Source organism: Serinus canaria, chromosome 4A (genome assembly GCF_022539315.1).
Source record: "Serinus canaria isolate serCan28SL12 chromosome 4A, serCan2020, whole genome shotgun sequence".
Lineage (NCBI taxonomy): Eukaryota > Metazoa > Chordata > Aves > Passeriformes > Fringillidae > Serinus > Serinus canaria.
The window spans coordinates 1022590-1043113 of NC_066318.1; the positions used below are offsets into that span (position 1 = coordinate 1022590).

The following is a 20524-nucleotide window of genomic DNA, read 5'->3' on the forward strand; positions in this document are numbered from 1 at the left end:
CTTTTAAAAGGTACTTCAACAAAACGTATTTCCAAAGTGCACAGGGAAAACAGTTGTCCTCTACTGCTCTGGTATTTTATATAATGTATCTTATAACGTGCATTATCCCATGTGACCTAAATGTGATGATATAAAATATACAACAGCTATGATATAATATCAGTATAATATCAAATTAATATAATATCAAGAGGGACAGCCAAGGGAGGTTTAGCAAAGGTCAAGCAGCTCTGAAGGGAGTGGAATTCCTTCCCTCTAATGCCATCTGATGGATGTACATAAAGGGGGGCTCCAGCATCTTTGCAAAACAAGTTTAATTTTGTTCTCTGTAACCATCAATTAAAAAAAAAAAAAAAAAAAAAAAGCCCTTTTGTCCCTGGGGTTTGGAGGATGAGTGTTGTGTTAAAATGGAGATATTCATTCCCATCAGAGAGGAAATGCCACTGGAATCAGCACAATAAAGTGAAATGTCAAATAAGTCAGCAGATTAATGAGGGGAAAAGTCAAAATAGAATGACAGAATCATTAATGCTGGAAAAGGCCTCCCAGACCACCGAGTCCAACCTGTCTCCAGTGCCCACCCTGGCCCCAGCCCAGAGCTCTGAGTGCCACCTCCAGTCCTTCCTTGGACACCTCCATGGGTGAGGACTCCACCACCTCCCTGGGCAGCCCTTTCCAATGCCTGGCCACCCTTTCCAGGAAGAAATTCCTCCTGAGTTTATTCCATGTTTTTGTTGTCAGCACCTGCTCCCAGCCGGCAGCTCTACACAAACCCAGCCCCATCCACCCGCAAAATCCCTGTTTAAACAATGTTCTCACTGCTATTTAACAAGGGCAAGAGCACAGGAGTAATTCCTGTTTCCCATGAGATATCCCTTAGGTAACAGGTACAACCTTTCCCTGGACCACTCGTGTCCCACACTGGCCGAGGGACCTCACCCAGAGCCTCCTCCCCTGCTCCTTTCATGGCATTTTTAGCCATTTCACAGCACTTTTAGGCATATTCCCCTTCTTTTTCCAAGAAATCATTAGCTACTTCTACCCCTTTTTCCCAGAAAAATGGCATTTTGGAGCCAGACTGGATGGTGATTGGAGTGAGGGTCTCCATCCCATCCTGCTCAAGACCTGCACAGTATATAAAAGCTTCTCTATCCATTTATAAATAAAGTTTCTAAATCCAGTTTATAAAACTTCCAATTAAAACTATAAAATTAGCCAGTTGCATCAAAAAGCATTATTTTTTTACATTAAAACCTCCATTTTACCTACTTTTTTTTTTTAAACCTTTTAATGTGTCAACTACTCAGGAAGCAATGCAAAACCAAAGTAAGAGTTTCTCTTTTTATTTTTTTTTTATTAAGACAATCCCACAGCTGGAAAATGAAACATCCTAGATTACATCAGTGACTTCAAAAAAACTCTAGAAAAAAATCTTTACAAATTTACATTTGTACAATACAAAAAACTAACAGCTCATTGCATATAAATATTACATTTGGTCTGCCAACATGTGGCATCAAAATCCCTGAAGTAATCATTAAAGGGACCTGAGATAGCGGATGTGAAGATATGGGCATAAATATCACCTGAAAAAAATTAATATAGAAAGTAGACATAATTCTAATAGTTTTGTGCATTTTTGGAGTATTTTAAATCCAGAACACAACCTGGACAGCCTAAATCATGTGAATTTTGCTCTGACATCAAGTGGTATTTCTACATGAAATCTGCTCTAATGACTCATGGAGGAATGAAGAGCCTGAATTAATATTTCTACAGAAAAATAATCCTCAGACATTGAGTTCTGAACACACCCGAGCAGCCACCACTCTCTGAGGAAGAATTTTAGGAAGAGATAATGGCAGATTTGGATTTGACCTGCAAATATTCCAGCAGGATTTCACCCCCCTCCCCCCAAACAGCTCCTCACAGACCCAAAACCCAGGAAGATCTGCAGTGCTTGCCAGTGAAAACTCCCAAACCCAGGAACTGCTCCTGATTTCCCACTGGTAGAATTATTTCCCAACTATTTACACATTTGCCAGCTCCCCAGCGTGGCTGCAGTTACTACCAGGAGTAGTAACTCCAAGTGCTTGGTTTGCCTTGAAAGTCTCACAGACTCGGATCAGGTACCCACATCCACACACAAAAATGTATTTCAGCACCATTTTTAGAACACTAGAGTTAAGGCTGTGACAGCAATTCCCACTGGAAATCTAAATTTTTCAGGGATTCATAGCACAGTTGTGTGAGTTCGCTGTGGGCCGAACACGACATAGTAAAAATATACAAGCTTCCAACAGGTCTTTGCATTTCTAAGACTAAAAAAAGACAAGTTTTTAGACTAAATTTGCAGGCTGTTACTTACTGTACATAAAGGAGTTTTTTTACCATGTGTAAACCTTGGATATACTGAAGAGTTGAAAAGTCTCTGTCGCTCATGCGCAGGGATTTGCTATAATACACATTGTAAGAACACAGCAACAGCTCCCTACCTATTAAATATAGAGTAAGCCTTGGAGGGTTAACTGCTCCTTCAGGAAATCATCAGTATTTTATAAAACTCTGCAGGATGGTTTTTAAATAAAAAGATAAAATTAAGACATGTAAACACACTAAGATGTTTTTAACCCATGAAATTCATGACAGGACGCTCCAGATATCAGGACACAACATCCCCAGACCTACAGCTGTTCACTTTTCCCTGGTGTTCACCACTCAAAGATGGAATGAATCAAGTTTTTATCAAAAATTAGTGATTTAAAATTATTTTTTTACATTATTATTCTGTTATTTGGAGCACAGAGACATTCCTGGTAGATCCAAATGCTTTGCAAGAGTCATCTTGGGTTTGGGAGTCAAGAGAGCCTCCAAATATTTTCCTTTTTGAAGTTAATTAAAAACTCTTTGCCACAACCCTGGTGCCAGCTCCTTTCCATGCCCTCTGAACTAGTCAGTCCTTCTGCTTCCCCACAGGAGGAGCAGCTGAGATGGACATTGAGGAAAACATTCCAGGAAAATGAAACTATGCAAACAGGACACAGAATTTGAAACAGCCAAAAATCCTCCAAGAATTATTTCTCCCCAATTCTTTTTAGTTTTTGTGTCTGCAGGGTGAGGGTGGTTGGGATTAGGGGGTGGCCTCTGCTTGGCTGATGGAGAAAGGAGTGATGGAAAGAGGGAGGAGGGATAAAACTGCCCAAATCCATCCAAGTTCAAGCACCAACAGAAAGGTTTGGATTAAACCTAACAGCCTGGCAGCCAAAATAAAATTCATCATGATACCCAAAGTTTCCAAGAGAATAAATAAATAGCCTATAAAAGGAAACTACAGGACAGAAGTGGGGCATGGCAAAGAAGAAAATAAATGGTGATAGACAAAATAAAAAGTAGGTGAAGTCTGGGCTGAATAATGGAATTATTATGGTTGGAAAAGGCTCCAAAATCATCAAGTCCAACCTTCAACCACATCCCATCATGGCCACTGAACCAGCAAGGGCCACATGTGCTCAGGTCTTGGATGGTGACTCTGCCACCTCCCTGGGCAGCCTCTTCCACTGCCAGACCACTCTTACCATGAAAAAATTCTCCCTAATATCTACGACAACAGCACCTCACTACTGCCAAAGCAGCTCTGCCGTCCATGCCCCGGAGTGGAGAGAAAGGGAAGCACTGCAGGGACAGTGGATTGGGGCTGGGAGGAGCTGAGAGCAAAGACACCCAGGCTTTCAGCCCTGTCTCTGTGCAGGATGGAGTGTGGGGGCCTGGGGCCTTTCCCAAGGTGTCCCCAAGGGCCCTGAGGTGCCCCAGCAGCTCAGGATTGGGATCTGCCAGTGGGACATCTCAAGGGAACAGAGGCACCAATGCCCAAACATCTGCAGGAACCGAGGAGCTCCTGGCCTGCCTGCTGACCCTCAGGAACCCCATTCACAATCAGACCTTAAATCCCATTCCTTAGGCAGAGCCTGCAGTTTTTTGTTGAGAGTTCAAGGAAAGACAGCACATTCCTGACTCTGCAGCCTGCCCAGAGCTCAGCTTTTGGTTGGTTTAAATCACTTTAAATCCTGCTTCTGCTGCACCTGGTGGGCTCATCCTAAGTTTACCACACTCCTAAGAGGCTCCTGATAGGATTTGGGATTTGAGAGCATCCAAGTTCCTACAAAAGTGTAATTATTCCACAGAACTATGAGAAATCAACTGCCAAACTCAAAGAAAGAATCCAGACACAAATCCAAGCAAAAAGAACAGCTCTAAACCCAAGTTACTTGTCATGCTTATAAAAGATTCTCATGCACAAAGAAAAAGAAGCTTTTTTTTCATTTTTTACACTAAATTCTGCTGTCCCAGCACCCCCTGCTCTAGCTCATGGTCATGGGACACAGTAATACTTACGCCACAGCAAAGTGATGCTTCACTGGTATCTTCACAGTACAGAGAAAAGATACAGTTAAGAACATATTTAATCTTACTCTAATTGCTGCTAAAATACACCAACTTATAAAATGATTTCTCTGGAATCCCTGTGGTTTCTCTCTCCCCGACCCCTACACAAAATAAATAAGGAATAAGTGGATTTTCGGCCAGTCAGAAATAGAGGAAAAAAGCATTTCTTTTGCATTTCAAGCTTTTCAGGCTTTAGGATAGAACCCATAGTGTTTACATTAGCTCACAGGACTGATCTAAGGGATATGATTCCAACTATGGACTGATGCATACATGCTATTCCTGGTTACCATATGTAAAAAGACCAATCAGTCAAACAAATAATACATTTCTTATAAATATAAATGCATGTATATATACAGATATATGAGAGAGATGATAGGACAGGTGTTTATACTTTAAAGCCCAACACAGAACGAGGAGAGCCTCTGCACTTGGTTTTTTCCCCACCCCCCATCCAAAACCAAATCAAGTCTAGCAATGGATTACAGCTGATTCCAAACATTCCTTACAAAATTAAAAGCATGGGTTTTGTACTGTACCATAAACTCACATTAATGAGCAATTTAGGATATACTCTCCTCCATCACAAAACTAAACCTCTGCTTTTTTTATTTTCAAGTCATTTTTGCATCTAACTAGGATTTTTTTTTTTTTTTTGGAAAGCGAGATAAAATAGCTAGTGCTTAATATAGAAAATCAAAAATTAAATTCCTTCTGCATCTGAGAATATACATGGGTCACTCTTTGCTGCCTGAGGTTTTCCAGAATTATTGACCAAGCTGTGCACAGAATAACTTCAGGATATTGGATGAAAGCTTAAAAAAAACCTAAAAACCTTGAAAAACTCCACTGGAACTTTGTAGTCTGTTCTGACTTGTTCTCTTTGTAACCCGGCTCTGAACTTTCAGACAAGGGGAGGAAATTGGAATCCCACATCCATTCCAGGAGAGCCCAGGAAGGAAGGAAGAGGCTGCTCACCTCCAGCTCAGCCCACGCCACCGCCGAGGTCACCGAGGAGCCAGAGCAGGGATCTCCTCACCAACTGCACTACCACTGCCAGAGGGTTTCAAGTCAGCATTTCCCAGGACAACAAGAGCACAGTGCAACAGGAATTCTCTTCTGGAAGCTTGAGACACAAGAGTCAGTCTTGTGTGTGAGGGGGTGACAGCTCCCTCAGCACCTCCGAGGGGCCCAAACCACATTTCCATGGAGCAGGGGGCAGTGGGGGCCAAGCAGCCCCTCTGCACAAGCAAATCCCCACCTGCCCCAAACACCTCTGAGAACCACTGCTTTTGTTTTCATGGTGACAACAACAAGGAAGATACAGCTACTCACAACTTCCACCCCTCTACGCTCCTTCTCGCCTCTTCTTCACCATGCTCTGAATAACAGCATCTATTTTCTTTTCAGTTTCCAGTAGTTGTAAATAAGAGGTAGCTGAGCTACTATTAAAAATCATGCTTTGAAGAGGAGGAACCTTTCAAATGTTGAAGTCACCCCTTTAGCTGCACAATCTCGATTAATACTATAAAAATATGAGAGGACAAAAAGAAAATAGATGCAAGTAACTTTTGCATTTGGCACCTTTTGTCTAGATATTCATACTTCTCAAGTATTCTCTTTTTAATAAAGTTAATGCACACATAGGACACACCACATCAAAGGTTTGCTACATATTTACAAGGCACCAACCCTTTGTCACTGTTTTTACACGGATAAAGAACTGATAGAAAGCACATCAGGACCCCCAAAACTGTAGTATGAATATACTTCAGTTCAGCACAATTCCATCAACGTTTGGCCTGGGAAGATTAAAATAATCCAGATCCTTCTTACAATATAGAAACTGTAAACATTTTATAGCTGCCTTTAGGATTGGTGTATTGTGCAAAAGTTATAATTATTACTGTGTCTAAGGATTTATGGCAGAAACCACATAAAAACTCTGTAAGAAGGTGCTATTTCTATAATACAAAAACAAAACGAGGGAGAGAAGTCATAAGCGTGACTCGAAAATGTCATGTTCTTACTGAGAAGCTGGAAGCCTCTGTAATGTGATGAACTCGTAGTGTGTGGGGAAGAATTTCTGTAATTTAAGGCCTAATGACTAAGGCTTGTTTTGACCAATGAAGTGTGGAGATCTGAAGCTTTAAAACAAACACAAACTGACAGGATGGAAAAGCACCACTGTGAAACGTGAGTGGAGTCCCCGCACAACTTGCTTGGTAGAATTTCTGGTAAAATCCCTGCAGTAGAAGGCCATTGAAGTTCTTTTAAAATTGTTCCAAAGTTTTCCATCTGTCAATAATTCCATCCCATGAGATGGCTGACCCTGGCTTTTTCTGTCATTTTCCGCACCCTGCCTGACCTGGAAGTACCAAGGTTCAAAGGATCCTCGGTGTGCACAAAATTGTCATTGTCGGAGTCGTCGTTGTACAGGACAGTTCTCCTGCCCTCGTTCCTGGTTTTGATCCGAGGGGGTCGGCTGAACCTCCCTCCAAACACGTTCTCCCCAAACTGTCCCCCAAAGAGGTTTTCAAACTCATCGTCGGCGAGCCGGGCGCGCTTTGCTCGGGTGGCTCCTCGTGAGGCCCCTCGGCCTCCTCGGCCTCTCCTTCCTCCCCGGCCGCCTCCTCTTCCTCTGCCGCAGCCTCTTCCGCCTCTGCCTCCCCGTCCCCCTCTGCTCCACCTGCCCCACCTGCCCCACCTGCCCCTCCTCCCTGTCCCTCGGCCCTGCCAATTCCGTTTGCCCCCAGGGAGTTTCCGTTTGATTTTGCGTTTGGGTTTTTTGGATTGCACAACTTTGCTGTAGTCGTGGTCGCCGTCGATGTAATCCTGGTCTGTTCTGGAGGTCGATTCCGAGTCGGAATCAGAGCCACTTCTGCTGTCAGAGCTGGAGCTGGATCCCGATTCCCCGCTTTCTGAGGAAGACAAACCAGACTTTTCCTTTAATTCTCTCTTCTTTTCCTCCTCCTCTGCCTCCTCCAGGTGCTCATCCTCTTCTGAGGCGCTCAGCAGCTTCCTCTTGACTCCTGCCCGGGGCTCTCTGCCATCCCCATTGGTGAGTGGCCCATCAGGAGAGTGATCTAAGCAAACACAAAATAACCCCATCAGCACCACACCACAGCCAAACAGGACACAAAAAGTGGGATTTGCTGCAGTTGCCTTTGGGATTCTCTTCAGCTGTCTCTGAGGTGTGCTCAGGGATGTTCCACTGGGAATTACTCACCCTTTACGTGCTGTGGACACAGGCAGGTGCTCTAAGAGGAAAATCTACCAAAGGAAACACAGTTTTTATCTGGAAGCAATGACTGCAAACTCTCCTGAGCAAGAGTTCAGTGAAGATCCAGGCAAAAAAAAGGAGCCTGGAGTGACCAGGTTGGACACAACCATCTAAAACTCAGTCAGGTGAATCCTACCTGGGGTGCCAAGGCACGAAAACTCTAAAATCCATTCAAAACTATATATACACAAAAATAACATCTGCAAGCAGCATTTACTCCCTATCGAATGCATGTTCTCAAAAGGCTGAGTCCAGAGAATATTAATAGAAAGCATAACTCAAGAGAGTCAATGACACAAGAAAGCTCACTGGGATTGCTGAACACCTTAAATGAAAAGTCAATAAAGTATCTTGCTGGCTTGGGACCCAAAATCCTCCATGTTTTCATGGTTATGAATCTGACAATGAAGATTAAATATCTTCTTTAAGACAGGAAAAGCTCACCTGCAGCATCCAGCACTGCTACAGCAGAGGAGTGTGGACTTGGGAAAGGCTCCAGGGTTCAGGAAATGCCCATGTAGTGCCCACATTGGTGGAAACTCTGAGTAACTCATCCCCCAGATTACCATACCTGAACTGTTTCCCTTCTAATCACAACTACTTTGTTTTGCATGTGAGAAAAACATTTAAACATTTCTGTATCTTTGATTTCAGCTTGATTAATAAAAGGCAAAGGTTTTGGGGCGGGGGTTCTCTTGGTTTGTTTGCTTTCTGTAATTCCTGAAGGAACTGTATTAGTCTGAGAGCAATCAAGTTTTCCATCTGGAAAGATTTTAAAGGACTTGACTAAAGTGCACATGGAATCATCTGCATTCCACACCTCAGAGAAGACACCACAGAGTAAACGAGCAAAGTGAATTCAATTTTTTGGTATGGTTTAGGAATATGTACAATGGTACACTGAGGCAATAAACATCAGACAGAAGCAAGATCTTTCATCTCTAGTGAAACCAGTCAGTCACAGCACAGAATTATTCTTTCTCACCTTGTTTCACTGGTGTAGATTTGCTCCTGACTGGTCTGCTTTTCCCTGGGTCTATGGCATTTCCACTCCGGCTCTGTGCATTTGAGCCTGATGAAGATGGTTGACCCTCCAGCTCTTCACCAGTGGCTGAACCCAGAGGTTCTTCTGCTGTATCTGAAACTTCAGACAGGACAGCACAAGGGGACAGGGTGACTTTTATGCTCTGTTTACAGGTCTGTGTCTGGGGAGGTTCTCTCAACAGCCCAAGTCAGGGTAATCTCACCAAGCTGCTCTGCAGCCATGGAAAGACAGATTCCTCCTGAGTGTACCCCCAAGTAGGATTAATTTAATTAATTAACCTTCACTGCTGTAGGAGAGAGGCCCATACACAGGAAGTCTGGGCTTTTGTCACTGGAATAATTCTTAGCACGGCCAGACCCAGGTTCCCAATTCCCTGATCCTTCCCCAGGACTTCCCAACAGCCAAACTCAGCTAAAACAACCTACAGACAACACATTTCAGGACTTTGTTCCTTCAACAGGCAGGTTTTGCATGTGTCTCATGAGGACAAGACTCAACCTGCACAGACAAGCTGCTCTAGAGAAAAGGCTGGGTTCCTCCTCACCATGAGATGAGACTGAAGAGTTAGTCCTGGTCAGGGGCAGTGAGGTATTTTGGTTGGGTTTAGGTTGAATCTTCACTTGCTTCTGTTTCCCTTTTGGGCTGCAAACACAGAATACCCCGAAGAGAGAAATCTGTTATCACCACAGACTCAAATACAAAACTGATTTCTCCTGCAAAGTGACCCCTTCTTCCCAGGTGTGATAACACTAAAAACAGTTACACCACGGCGCTGTTTGCTAAAGCTATAGGAGTTTGCAGGGACAAGGTTTTATCCCCCCTTTTAAAACCATCAGTTTACTCAGATCATGTACCAGATGAAGGCAGGGAACTGTTACACAACACTTTTTTCAACAGCTAAAAGGTAAAGAGACAACTGATCTTTCATTTCCTCCAGAGGGAACACTTGTAACCACATCATCTTTCACTTACCAGAATTAGAAACTACAAACTGAGCATGGTTTTATCTCCCCAAAGAGCAAGCTCAGCAGGAGATGAGCAACACTGCTGCTGGTTCTTCCCCCAAAGCACATCTGCCCCTGGGCTCTGGAATGGCAGTGCCAGGCAGGCTCACCCTCCCTGCTTTACCTGGATGCTCTGCTGGTTGAGGGGGAGCTGCTGCTGCTCCTCAGCCGCTTTCGGTACCGGGGCCTTTTCCTCTTCTGACATTGCATTGCTGACTTGTACTCAGAGATGATGTTCTTCATGTGATTCTCAAATAAGGCAGAGAGTCGAAGGGTCATGCTGTAAATCTGCAGGGAGGAAAAATGGTCAGGCTTATTAGAGTTGAAGATCAACCAAAAAACCATCACAGAGATGTCCAGACTTTGTAAAAGAAAAAATTCACACTGATGTTCCACTATGAGCTTCTTTACAGATTATTTCCTTTCATGGGCCATGTGTACTCTTGCAAAATGTTAAAAGGATTTGGTAACAGTACAAAGTATTTCCAGAGTTGAAGGAAAATGGATTTCTGGACTATTGTCCCCTTTGTCAATCCCCATGAAGCATGGGAGCAGGCCTTAAGATAACCTGAATACCAAGGAAAAAATAACTGGATTTCACATCTCCTCACCTTTGTTTTTGCACTACATCCCTGGTGAACTGTCCTTACACAACCCTTACAGAGCTACAGAGAAGCAAGCCAAAATGTCCTCAGTCCTAATTTCTGTAAACCAGATGTCAAAATCTTTAAACCACTTTCCTGTCCTCTTTCTAGGCCTTCCTTTTGTGTAGCCTCATCCACAATATGTGCAGTTATCAAGCTGATAGCTTCGTTTACAGGGATAAATGATTGAAAAAATAAAAGCAACTGATGACCAGTTTTCTGATACAAATATTGCAAGGAACAGCTGCAACAGTGACCATTGTCTGAAATGAAAATGTTAGAAGTCATCTGGGAGAGCAGAACAAAGCAAGTTTATAACCACAGAATTGGTGTATCCTGGTTATTTTTATTGCACCAAGCAGTGCTTTGCTCTTCAGACCTTATTTCATGTGTTTTATTCATGTAGGGCCACGGTCTTTGTTTAAAAAACAGGCATTAAAATTTGTTACTTACACGAGACTTTTTATTAGGAGTGTAAGCTTTAGAGTTGCAGAATATTAAACGAATATCTTTGTAGAATTCCAAGGGACTGGTGTAGTTTCCTGCTTCCAAGGTTTCTTTCACAGTGCTGAAGTCCATGGGAGTGTCTACAATATCTCGATAATCCTGTGAGAACACACAGGAGAAAAACCAAAGCTCTCAAATCCTACAGCAGTAACATCACCTCAGTGTTCATCCAGCAGCCCAGATCATTAGTTTACTCTCAGAGCTGTTGCAGATAATTCCCTGAAAACATCAGCTCATAAAGGGAGAGGACAGAGCCATGCCCAGCATGGATGTTCTGCCAAAGGAGGAACAATTCTGGGTGTGGAAGCTGCACTTACAGGGTAAGAGAAGAGATCAACAGGCTGCCTGAAAGGCTCTGAGTCCTCTCGTTCATAAATCAGGTTTAAGAGCTGCTGGCACTGCTCCTTCCAAGCATCAGCACTGGCTTTCATGGGCTGCCTCTTCACCCTTCGTCTCACCTGCAGGGAAACAGGTACTGCAGATGGTATCACAATATTCACATTGCTCCCTTGAAGTCCCTACTATCTCCCAGCATTCTGCAATTAGAGCATTACCCAATTAAAAACAGAAATCCAGGAAGATTAAAGCAGAGCTGATGGCACAGCAATATGCAAACTAGACAAATGAAACAAATTTGCCTTTTCTGGTCATATGTAACACTCAAACCTGTGAGAAGCTGCAATATTTCAGCTCCAGCCTTGCTATATTTATCAGTTGCATTGAAATTTGACTGCTGGAGATATTTTCTTTAAAATCAAATTAAAACAAAAAATGACAACAGCAGAAATTTTACTCACTCGTCTTTTCCCAGAAGAAGTGCCTGGAGCATCTGAATCCACATCCACTTCTGCCACCTAAAGGCAAAGGGAATGATCACACACAGGCAGGTCTGGAAAACCCTCAGCCATGGAAAAGGGTTAAAACCCAGCCAACAACAACCACAGGGCACTTGGTGACAGGAACTACACCACATTTCACTGCACTGAAGGGGAGAAGGTGTCAGGAGAGGGAAGCAGCTCAAGGCAGTGATATCCACCCTGGATTCTACCTGGCATTTCACTCCAAGGATCAACTGATGGGAAATGACACAGAATGACATAAGGAAATCAGCTCTGCAGCCTCGCTGACAATGGAGAGTTGTTGTCCTTCTGACTGAGTAACAGCTCCACTTCCCAGCTCCCCCCATTACTCATCCTTCCCACAAAACATCATGTACTGAGAGAAGATTAAAGACAGGCAGTTCCAAGAAGCATTTTTACTTCAGGGAGCTTATTGTCTCAGGTGAGCCTGAACAACCTCATCTCCAAAACTCAGTGCAATTACCCATGAAATAAAGACTCAACAAAAATCAAAATATCTTTCATGTGCTGAATTTTAAAAAGGAAGGAAATGATCTTACCTCCTCTTCCTCATCAGTACTGCTCAGGTCTTCTGCTTTCACCTTGTTGTAGATTTCCAATATATCAGTACAGCTCTGATCTCTGCAGGACAATGACAAAAACCAAGGAACACAATGAAGGATCCCAGGGATTGGAGCTGTGGGGTCTGTGAGGGCCAAACTCACCCAATGAAGCGGAGCAGGACATCTGTCACAATTTTGGCTGCTTTGACTATGGGGCTGTCTGGCTCGTTGAAAGTCCTGGCATTGTGTTCAATGTATCTTACCTCCCACATCAGGGCAGAGATTCTCCTGAAAAATACACAAAATTTAAGGAATGGGATGGAGAGGAAGGTGTGTGTTATTTTTCTTCCACATTCAGTAGGATTCTTCAGTAAAAAATGGAATTGGGAATTCAGATCAAGCAGAAACAGGTTGTCCTCAGAGGGGAAAATAAGAATAGGACATTATTTATTCCCAAATTAACTGGGAAAACCAAGATTTCCAGTTTCTAGCATCATTCAGTCCCCTTCTGGCAACTGCAACACAAAGTCCCTGCTCAAAGGCAGCAGGGATGGAAACAAAGCAAACAAGGCATGCTCTGCCTCCAACACAGGGCCAGGCTCAGGGTGTTCAACCAGCACCACAGCAGCTTTTGCCTTAACAACACGGCCAGCAGAATTTGTTATTCAGGAAGACTCACTTTGCCCAAGGCCAATCTGATCTTCTGCAGTTGCTGAAGGGACTTCAAACAGCATTCAGCTCCACATAACAATAAATGCAATAAATGTCAGCTACAAACCCAAACTCACCTATAAAACCTGTTTTCAAGCCTCCTCCTGATGGTGGTGAGGTCAGTTGGATAAGCAACAACAGTGCAATACATGGGATAGGCACTAAGGTCCACTGGAACAGCAAAGGGATTGGAAATGTCTGCAAGACAAGAGACCACAATGATTTAGATGCCTCCAAGGGATGTTACACCAAGATTCCTTGCAATGGTTTCTGGGGTTTCTTTCGAAGAATTCAGCAAAAGCAACACAGATCTACAGCTGAGAATGTCATTACCCACAGGGCAGGGTTTCTCCTCTTGTACCATCTATTCCTGCTCTTGAAAAAGCACTTTTTGTTTAAGTATCACATCTGAGATTCGTGTGCCAGCAGCCAACTGACTGAAAGGAACGAGGCATTTGCACTTACAACAGGAATACTACAACATGCAATGCTGAGTAAGAACACAGACATGTCCTGGGTGTAAACAGAGGCAGCATTGAAAGCACAGCGTGCTATTAAATGGTTACAAACCATTTACAAGGAATTTGGAGGTGAGGGTATTTAGTGAGGATTTGCTGGTTGGTTTTTAGGGGTTTAATTATGTTTTGCTCTTTCATCTTTAGATATGACCCACTGGGAAGCCCCAGAAAAAAGGGGAGTTTAGCTTGGAAACTGAAGTATGGAATTTAAAAGGATCTTTTCAGTAATTTAGTTGAATACATTTCAAATACTCCACACCAAGTCCCAGCACTCCATCCCTTCTACTCTCCAGTTCTGTGCCACCTCCTGGATATTGTTAATCCTTTTTCCTTTTCTCTCCAAACATACCAAGGGAAAGAAGCTGCTCAATCCCTCGGATTACTCGTTCACATTCTTCATCTCTGGAATGGGCCCCCCACTCTCCCTCCTGGGGCTTGTAGAGAAGAGCTGTCAGCTCCTCTGGGGTCACAGGAACTCCAGCACCGACCTCCTCCGGATAAGCAGCTGGAGAGGAACAATTCCAGAGGGTCAATGCAGGGCCCCAGAGCTGTTTGCTTTGTGCAGGGACAGGAATCCAGCACACACTTACTTCCTTCTGGGATTGGTTCCATGTCCCATGGACTCATCCTCTCTCTTTCATTGTTGTCCCAGCTATTAAAAAAATCATTCAAATGCCCAAGTTAGAGCTGAATATAAAGGCACACCTTTTCTTTACCAGATTTGACCCAAAAGGTCACTCCAGTTAGGAATAAGACATTCCAACTCCCTATTTTCCTCTTGTATCTCCTATGCAGTCACTGCACTGCTGTTTATATATTTAGGAATAAATTCAAAAATTAAATAAGTAAACATTCAAAATATTCTAAAATAAATAAATAGCAAGTAACAAATAAGAAGTACAATATGTGAAATTAAATAAGTAAATAAAGTGTCTGGTTATGTATTTAAATGGAAAAAGGGATTCTAATTCTTGATGCTATTTCTGAAGTTCTCTGAGTTGTGTGGGAGCCCCAGGACATGGAAATACTCACTGGACACTGTAGCACTGGAAGGAGCTGTCAGGATATTCTGCCTGGAAAGGCTGCTGACTCTCCACAGTCCCAAACCACCAGGCATCATCAATGATACTGCGAAACCGATCCCCTGCAAGGGCAAACATTGCACTCAGAGAAAGAACAACACCAAGAATTGCAAAATATTTCCTTTTAGAGAATCAGCTCCCTCCTTTGTGAATACCCTACTTCCATCCTTGCATTCTGCAGCACAGGACTTGCCCATCTCTGGGAATTACCCACAGCTGCCTCACACCTCAGATCCCAACAGATCAGGAGATTCTCCTGATATCACTGCCCCTGGAACAGTTCCTCTCATTTCTCATTCTTCTTTGCTAGAGGAATTGCAACAAACATCAAATAAAACTTTCCAATAATCTTTACAATATCACGTGTGTAGTCCTTCCCATCATGTAATAAAGACACTGTGTCCCATTAAACAGCTGCAGAAATGGTGCAAAACACATGGAATTAGGAAAAAAAAACCCCTCACCTATTTGCCAGTTCCTTTCTTTGGCTTCATTATAAAACTGATGCAGCACAAGGAAATCAATAACATCTGGCATGTCATGGTACCTTCAGGAAATAAGACCAAAAAGAAGTTATTATTACCCAGAAATGCAGCTCTGGATGAACTGCACAGCCCTCAAATTCCAGGCATTTGGGATAACCATTACTGCCATCATCATGCCTTGCACAGGAAATAAGAGAGGAGGGGGAAATAAGAAAGGGGAGAGCTTCTACACTGCAAGGAAAGCTCTTGAAGAATGTCATCAGCATTCCAGTGACTTACTTTATGGAAAAGGATTCTCCTGTCATTTTGCCTGTGATTGGATCCAGGAATGCAAGCTTCAAGCAGCAGAGTGTGGGAGGCCCAACTTCATATTTAATTCCTACAGTCTTCACAAATTCTTGTTCCTAGTTAGCAAGAAGCATGGAACAGCATTATTTTACATTGCCAACAACAACAAAAAAATATCCATTTTAAAGTGAAACATATTAATAAAACACAAGTATGTTTCCACTCTACAGCACAGGTAATTTCACCCATTAATTTTTCTTTTCTAAATACTAAAATCAATCACTGCCACCTCAAAAAGAAAAATGAAGAAGCTCATTCCCTCGGCAGTTCTGTGAACAGGATTCCTACAAATTATTTAAGAAGGTTCTAAGGAACAAACCCAGTTTTAAGCACACCAAAGGTTCTCCCTGACCTACCCCAGGGCCCCTCACTCTTGCACATTGGGAAAAAAGGAAATTCTTCCTCTGAACATGGAAATTCCACAATAGCCTTTATGTTCATGTCCTGTCACAGCCCATCCTCAGTGAACAGCTATTTCCTTTTCCTCACCAACTGGTGATGCCTTGGGAAATTACAGCTGGAATCACTGAATATCTGGGACTGGTAACTGGGTGTTTTCCCAGTAAAGAAATTACTTTCATTAATAGAACCACGGGCATGGATAAATGAGTATGAGCACATTTATGGGCTCTTCTCTTGACATGAAATCTGAGGAAAGCAGGAAAAAAAAGGCAACACAGTGGATTAAGGCTTGGGAACTGATCCAAAGCAAGATGCAGTGTTTAGGAGAACTCCTGCACACATTTAGGTGTTTACACCATGATTTCTTACCACAGCATTAAAAACAAGAAACAGAACCCAAATGCTCAGGTCACTGTCGAGTGGTGAGAGAGCCACAAACAGCTCTGCAGGGCTGAGTTCTGAATGAATTCACTGTTCAGGAAAAAATAATTTGTGTGGAAAGAGACCCCTGAGAATCAAATCCAAAACCAGGAAGTGAACAGATGTAAAGACTTCGTGTTAATAAAAACTAACTTTAATATTCACAATTAAAACTTTGATATTAACATTTTAAAGCAATCCTTTCTTTACAATTTTCATGCTGGTTTTTCATGTCAGTTCAGCATTACAGAGACATTCAGCTCTTTGAAGTACTTCTTGAACTTACCCTGAGTTCCATTTTGTTCCATGGTTGTTTTTGCATGTTAATACTGTAAATTTTGGCTTTCCTCACTGCCCTTACATAAGCTTCATGGCCTTGCCTAAAGTAGATGATCTTAAAAGAGAAAAAAAAAAAAAAAAAAAGGAGAAAATTAAGAGAGAAAAAAGCAGAGAAAAAAACTTTCATGATTTCATCGACTCGGAGGGAAGGGTTTTCATTTTCCATTTCAGGGGAGGCTGCTGCCCTCCTCAGCAGAGAGCTGGCTTTCCAAAGCAGCCAGGGCCAGTACCTCATCCCCCATCTGGGGCACGAAGGGCGAGCGGCGGGGAATGGTGTCCAGGATCCACTGCGGGGCCAGCCACTCCTCACTGGGCTCCCCTTCCAGGGACAGCAGCCCACTGGCTTTCTAAACACACAGCAGGACATTGCACAGTGAGTGACACACACTACTCAAACACCTGCACTCATGCAGAATGCAACCACACAATGGTCAGAGCACAGTTAATGGAAAACTCATCGTGCAGCAGTTACTGCAGGGAAGATACAAGAAGAGCAAACTGTGGAGGGTCATCCTTCCCAAAATCTCCACTACACAGCAGAGAATAAGACAGGTTTATTATAAATATAACTGACAATTAAAACCTTCACAAATCATTAAAATGCCCATGGCAGGGAGGTGGGATAAGATGATCTTTAAGACGTCTCCAACTCAAGCCAGTCTATGCTTCTATAATAAAGAAATAAATTGTATTTTTATAAATATTCTAAATGTCTTTAAAAATACCAGGAAAAAGACATCTGACCATGTCAATACAATACAGATCCATTATAATTTTACAACAAAACCACCCAGTTGTAAACCTGACTGTAGTGAGGAGCATAAATCTGAGAGGAAAAAAATGGCATTTGAAATGAAGAACCACCCGTGGGAAACATGGAAGCCCAATAAAACAAACAATAAAATTTCTTTGTACCACTGGTAGCACAATTACTGTGATCTCTATAAATATTTTTTTACTCTGTGCCCATTTATAAAATATTTTACTTTGAAAACAACCACTAAAACCTAAATCTATATTCACAAAGCACAAAAGACACTAAGAATTACACGTGCTGACCTTCTTCCTCGGCTGTTTCAGTTTCCTTCGCTTTGGCTCCAGCCCTTTTGTTCCCTTCATATTTTCATCTTCAGAACTACTACAGATTTTCCGAGCTGCCTGCCTGGTTTGTCTCTTTGGAGGCTGCAGATTAATCCCAGCATCTGCTGTCCAGTCTGAATATTCACTTGATGAATCACTGTAGATAATAAAGAAGTTGTAAGAAAGGGAACAGAAAACTTCAGTTTCCCCACAGGGGATTGAAAAGTCCCACCATTCAACCTGCTCTCCTGGTTCTGCTCAGGATTAGCACAGAATTTTGTTATCATGTGTATTTAAAGAAAAGCAAGTGCTCTCTGATTTGTGATTTCAGTAAATTCTTTTATCAATTTGAAACTCACAGTAAAACTATATCTATGGTTGATATTAATTCTTATTATCTCACTGACTCACAGACTGACTTCATAAGAACTGGCAGCAAAAACCCCATGGAACAATTAAAGCAGCAGAGCCCTTCCCTAAAAATCCAGCTCTGCCTTCTTCAATACCAAATAATACAAGTACAGGATTTATATGGCAAACTGGCATTGATTTTTTTCTCTTAAAAATAGCTCTTAATTAAAGACAACATCTTCTTATGAAAGGTATTTTAGAATTGTTCTTGACTTTGAAAAGAACAGAAAAAAATTCACAATGATTGCAAAATGTTTAATGAAGAACTGGTTAAAAACCAATCTTCAAAACGAAGTCTGAGTATCTCAGTATCAAGTGTCCTACCCAACTCCCATACTAAACCAGTGTTCCCAGTTCAGAGCCCAGGGGAGGTACCTGGAACTGCTTTCACTCTGCCAGGCTGCCACAGGATCATCCATGGATGCATCACTTGTGCCAACAGTCTCATCTTCCTGTAGTGAAAACAAGAGGATTCACTCTGGGGCCAAGGGTAAAATGTATCATTTTTGTTTGCAAGCAAGTTGTGTCACATGAGGAAAGCTTTGCATTCAAGGGCTGGTTTAGCTTCAAAGAAATAAATCCACAATTTCTTCCTATACCTCAATTAATATTATAATATATCCTTATATAGCTCCTTTAAAACAAATGTGAATTTTAATTATATCAGAACTACAGAATGAGTTCTTTAAGTGTTTGATTAATAAATTTTAGTGCCCAGGGCCCAGCTTTTTGAGCTGTTCTCTATTTTCAATGCATTTACAAAGCAGCAATGTTCACTCTCTTCCTTAAGGAGAACAAGTTATATTTATCTGGTATATTTCAAGTTCTTCCCTTGCCAAAATCAATGATAAATACCAATACTCAATCTCTTTCAACAGCAGTCTACAGATGTAGATGAAATCAAAGCACTGAAAAATGAAATCAAAGTCCTGACCCAGAATCCATGTGCTGCATGAAATCCCAAAATAGCAAGTGGTTTAACACAACCCAGTTAAATTTACTTGAAAATGTTTCAGGTTTCCAAAAATAATGGAGCTGTTTTAAGCTACTTTTGAACACTGTCCTGACATTCAGGTAAATGATCCTTCACTCTCCAAGACCAACATGCCACAGGAACACCACAAATCCCAGGGACTCAATGACCTGAGTGTTTCTTCCCATGTGGAGAATCACAGAATATCCTGAGCTGGAAGGGCCCCACAAGGATCAGGGCTCAGCTCCTTGCTCTGCCCAACAATCCCACCCTGTGCATCCCTGGCAGTGCTGTCCAGACCCTCCTGGAGCTCTGGCAGCCTCGGGGCTGTGCCCTGGGAGCCTGAGCAGTGCCCAGCACCCTGTGGGGGAAGAACCTTTCGCTGATCTCCACCTGAGCCTGCCCTGGCACAGCTCTAGCTGTTCCCTGGGTCCTGTCCCTGCCACAACCTCTCTGGATTCCCAAAATCATCAAGAGAGGCTTTGTGATGGCATCAGCAGCAATTTGAGGATTCTTGGGTTAATTGGATGATTCTCTCAGGCCCCACTGATTGGTAGGAATCCAGCTGGAGCAGCAGCTCCCATACAGGCTCAGGGCTGACTGGGAGTTGATCACTCTCAATCACGGCCCTCCAGCCTAGAGCACTGGGACCCCCTTGCTCCATCATCCATGTTGAAGAAGGAGACAAAGGATGTGTCAAATCCCTCTACCCTGTCCCTGTTCATGAGGTGACCATCCCTATCCTGGAACGGGCCAATGTTATTTTTACACTGCCTTTTGCCATGAATACATTTGAAAAACCTCATTTCACTGCCCCCCACCCCAGCCCTGGCAGCTCCAGCTCAAACCGAGCTTCAGCTGCACAAACCTCCTCCCTCCAGCACACACGAGGAACCTTAAGGTGGGTTTGGGAAGGGGGAGGCTGCTGGGAGGCTCAGACCTCAGAGGAGCTGTCGGAGTCGTGGCGGGCACAGGGGTTCTGGCTGGCTCCCTGCTGGCTGTGCTCGATGGTGGAGCGTGTCTGGTAGGCGTGCTGCCGCTTCCGCTGGTTCCTGCGCAGCGAGCGCCCGCCGCCCGCCTGCAGCTCGCTCTGCCAGGGCACAGACAGGCACACATCAGCCACTCACTCTGAGTCACACACTGAAAAGGTGCCTGGTCACAGTGCCTGGGCTGCACCCCAGTTACAGCTGAGCAGTGAGAAATAATCAGACAGGATCTGTGACACACTGCGGGTGTTTTAGGTGCGGGTTCTTGGTTCAACAGAAATTCTGCTTTATAAAGTAGCAGTCTATGGAAAGGAAATGATTGAAAATACTACTCTTTTCTATAAAATTCCTGCAGTCTCTGCATAAGATAAATCTAGCCCTTGTAAAAGTTTGGCACCTCTACTTTCCACAAGTCAAACTGAAAACCCACTGTGGCTC

The 20524-nt window shown here is 43.0% G+C and overlaps 1 protein-coding gene across 1 annotated transcript in view; it reads right to left on the reverse strand.

The window, feature by feature from the left end:
- Positions 1-1327: 1327 nt before the first annotated feature.
- BRWD3 (bromodomain and WD repeat domain containing 3) overlaps positions 1328-20524 on the reverse strand; it is a 49224-nt gene continuing 30027 nt past the window's right edge. The window contains exons 21-40 of the mRNA XM_050974490.1: positions 20041-20190; positions 18503-18579; positions 17696-17873; positions 16867-16983; positions 16584-16691; positions 15407-15531; positions 15107-15189; positions 14593-14704; positions 14151-14212; positions 13910-14065; positions 13120-13240; positions 12494-12619; positions 12329-12410; positions 11727-11783; positions 11247-11387; positions 10876-11028; positions 9903-10066; positions 9319-9416; positions 8715-8873; positions 1328-7532 (exon numbers count right to left, since the gene is read on the reverse strand). Coding sequence (XP_050830447.1) covers positions 6748-7532; positions 8715-8873; positions 9319-9416; positions 9903-10066; positions 10876-11028; positions 11247-11387; positions 11727-11783; positions 12329-12410; positions 12494-12619; positions 13120-13240; positions 13910-14065; positions 14151-14212; positions 14593-14704; positions 15107-15189; positions 15407-15531; positions 16584-16691; positions 16867-16983; positions 17696-17873; positions 18503-18579; positions 20041-20190 — 3054 coding nt within the window. The 3' untranslated portion in view covers positions 1328-6747. The remainder of the gene's footprint in view (positions 7533-8714; positions 8874-9318; positions 9417-9902; positions 10067-10875; positions 11029-11246; positions 11388-11726; positions 11784-12328; positions 12411-12493; positions 12620-13119; positions 13241-13909; positions 14066-14150; positions 14213-14592; positions 14705-15106; positions 15190-15406; positions 15532-16583; positions 16692-16866; positions 16984-17695; positions 17874-18502; positions 18580-20040; positions 20191-20524) is intronic.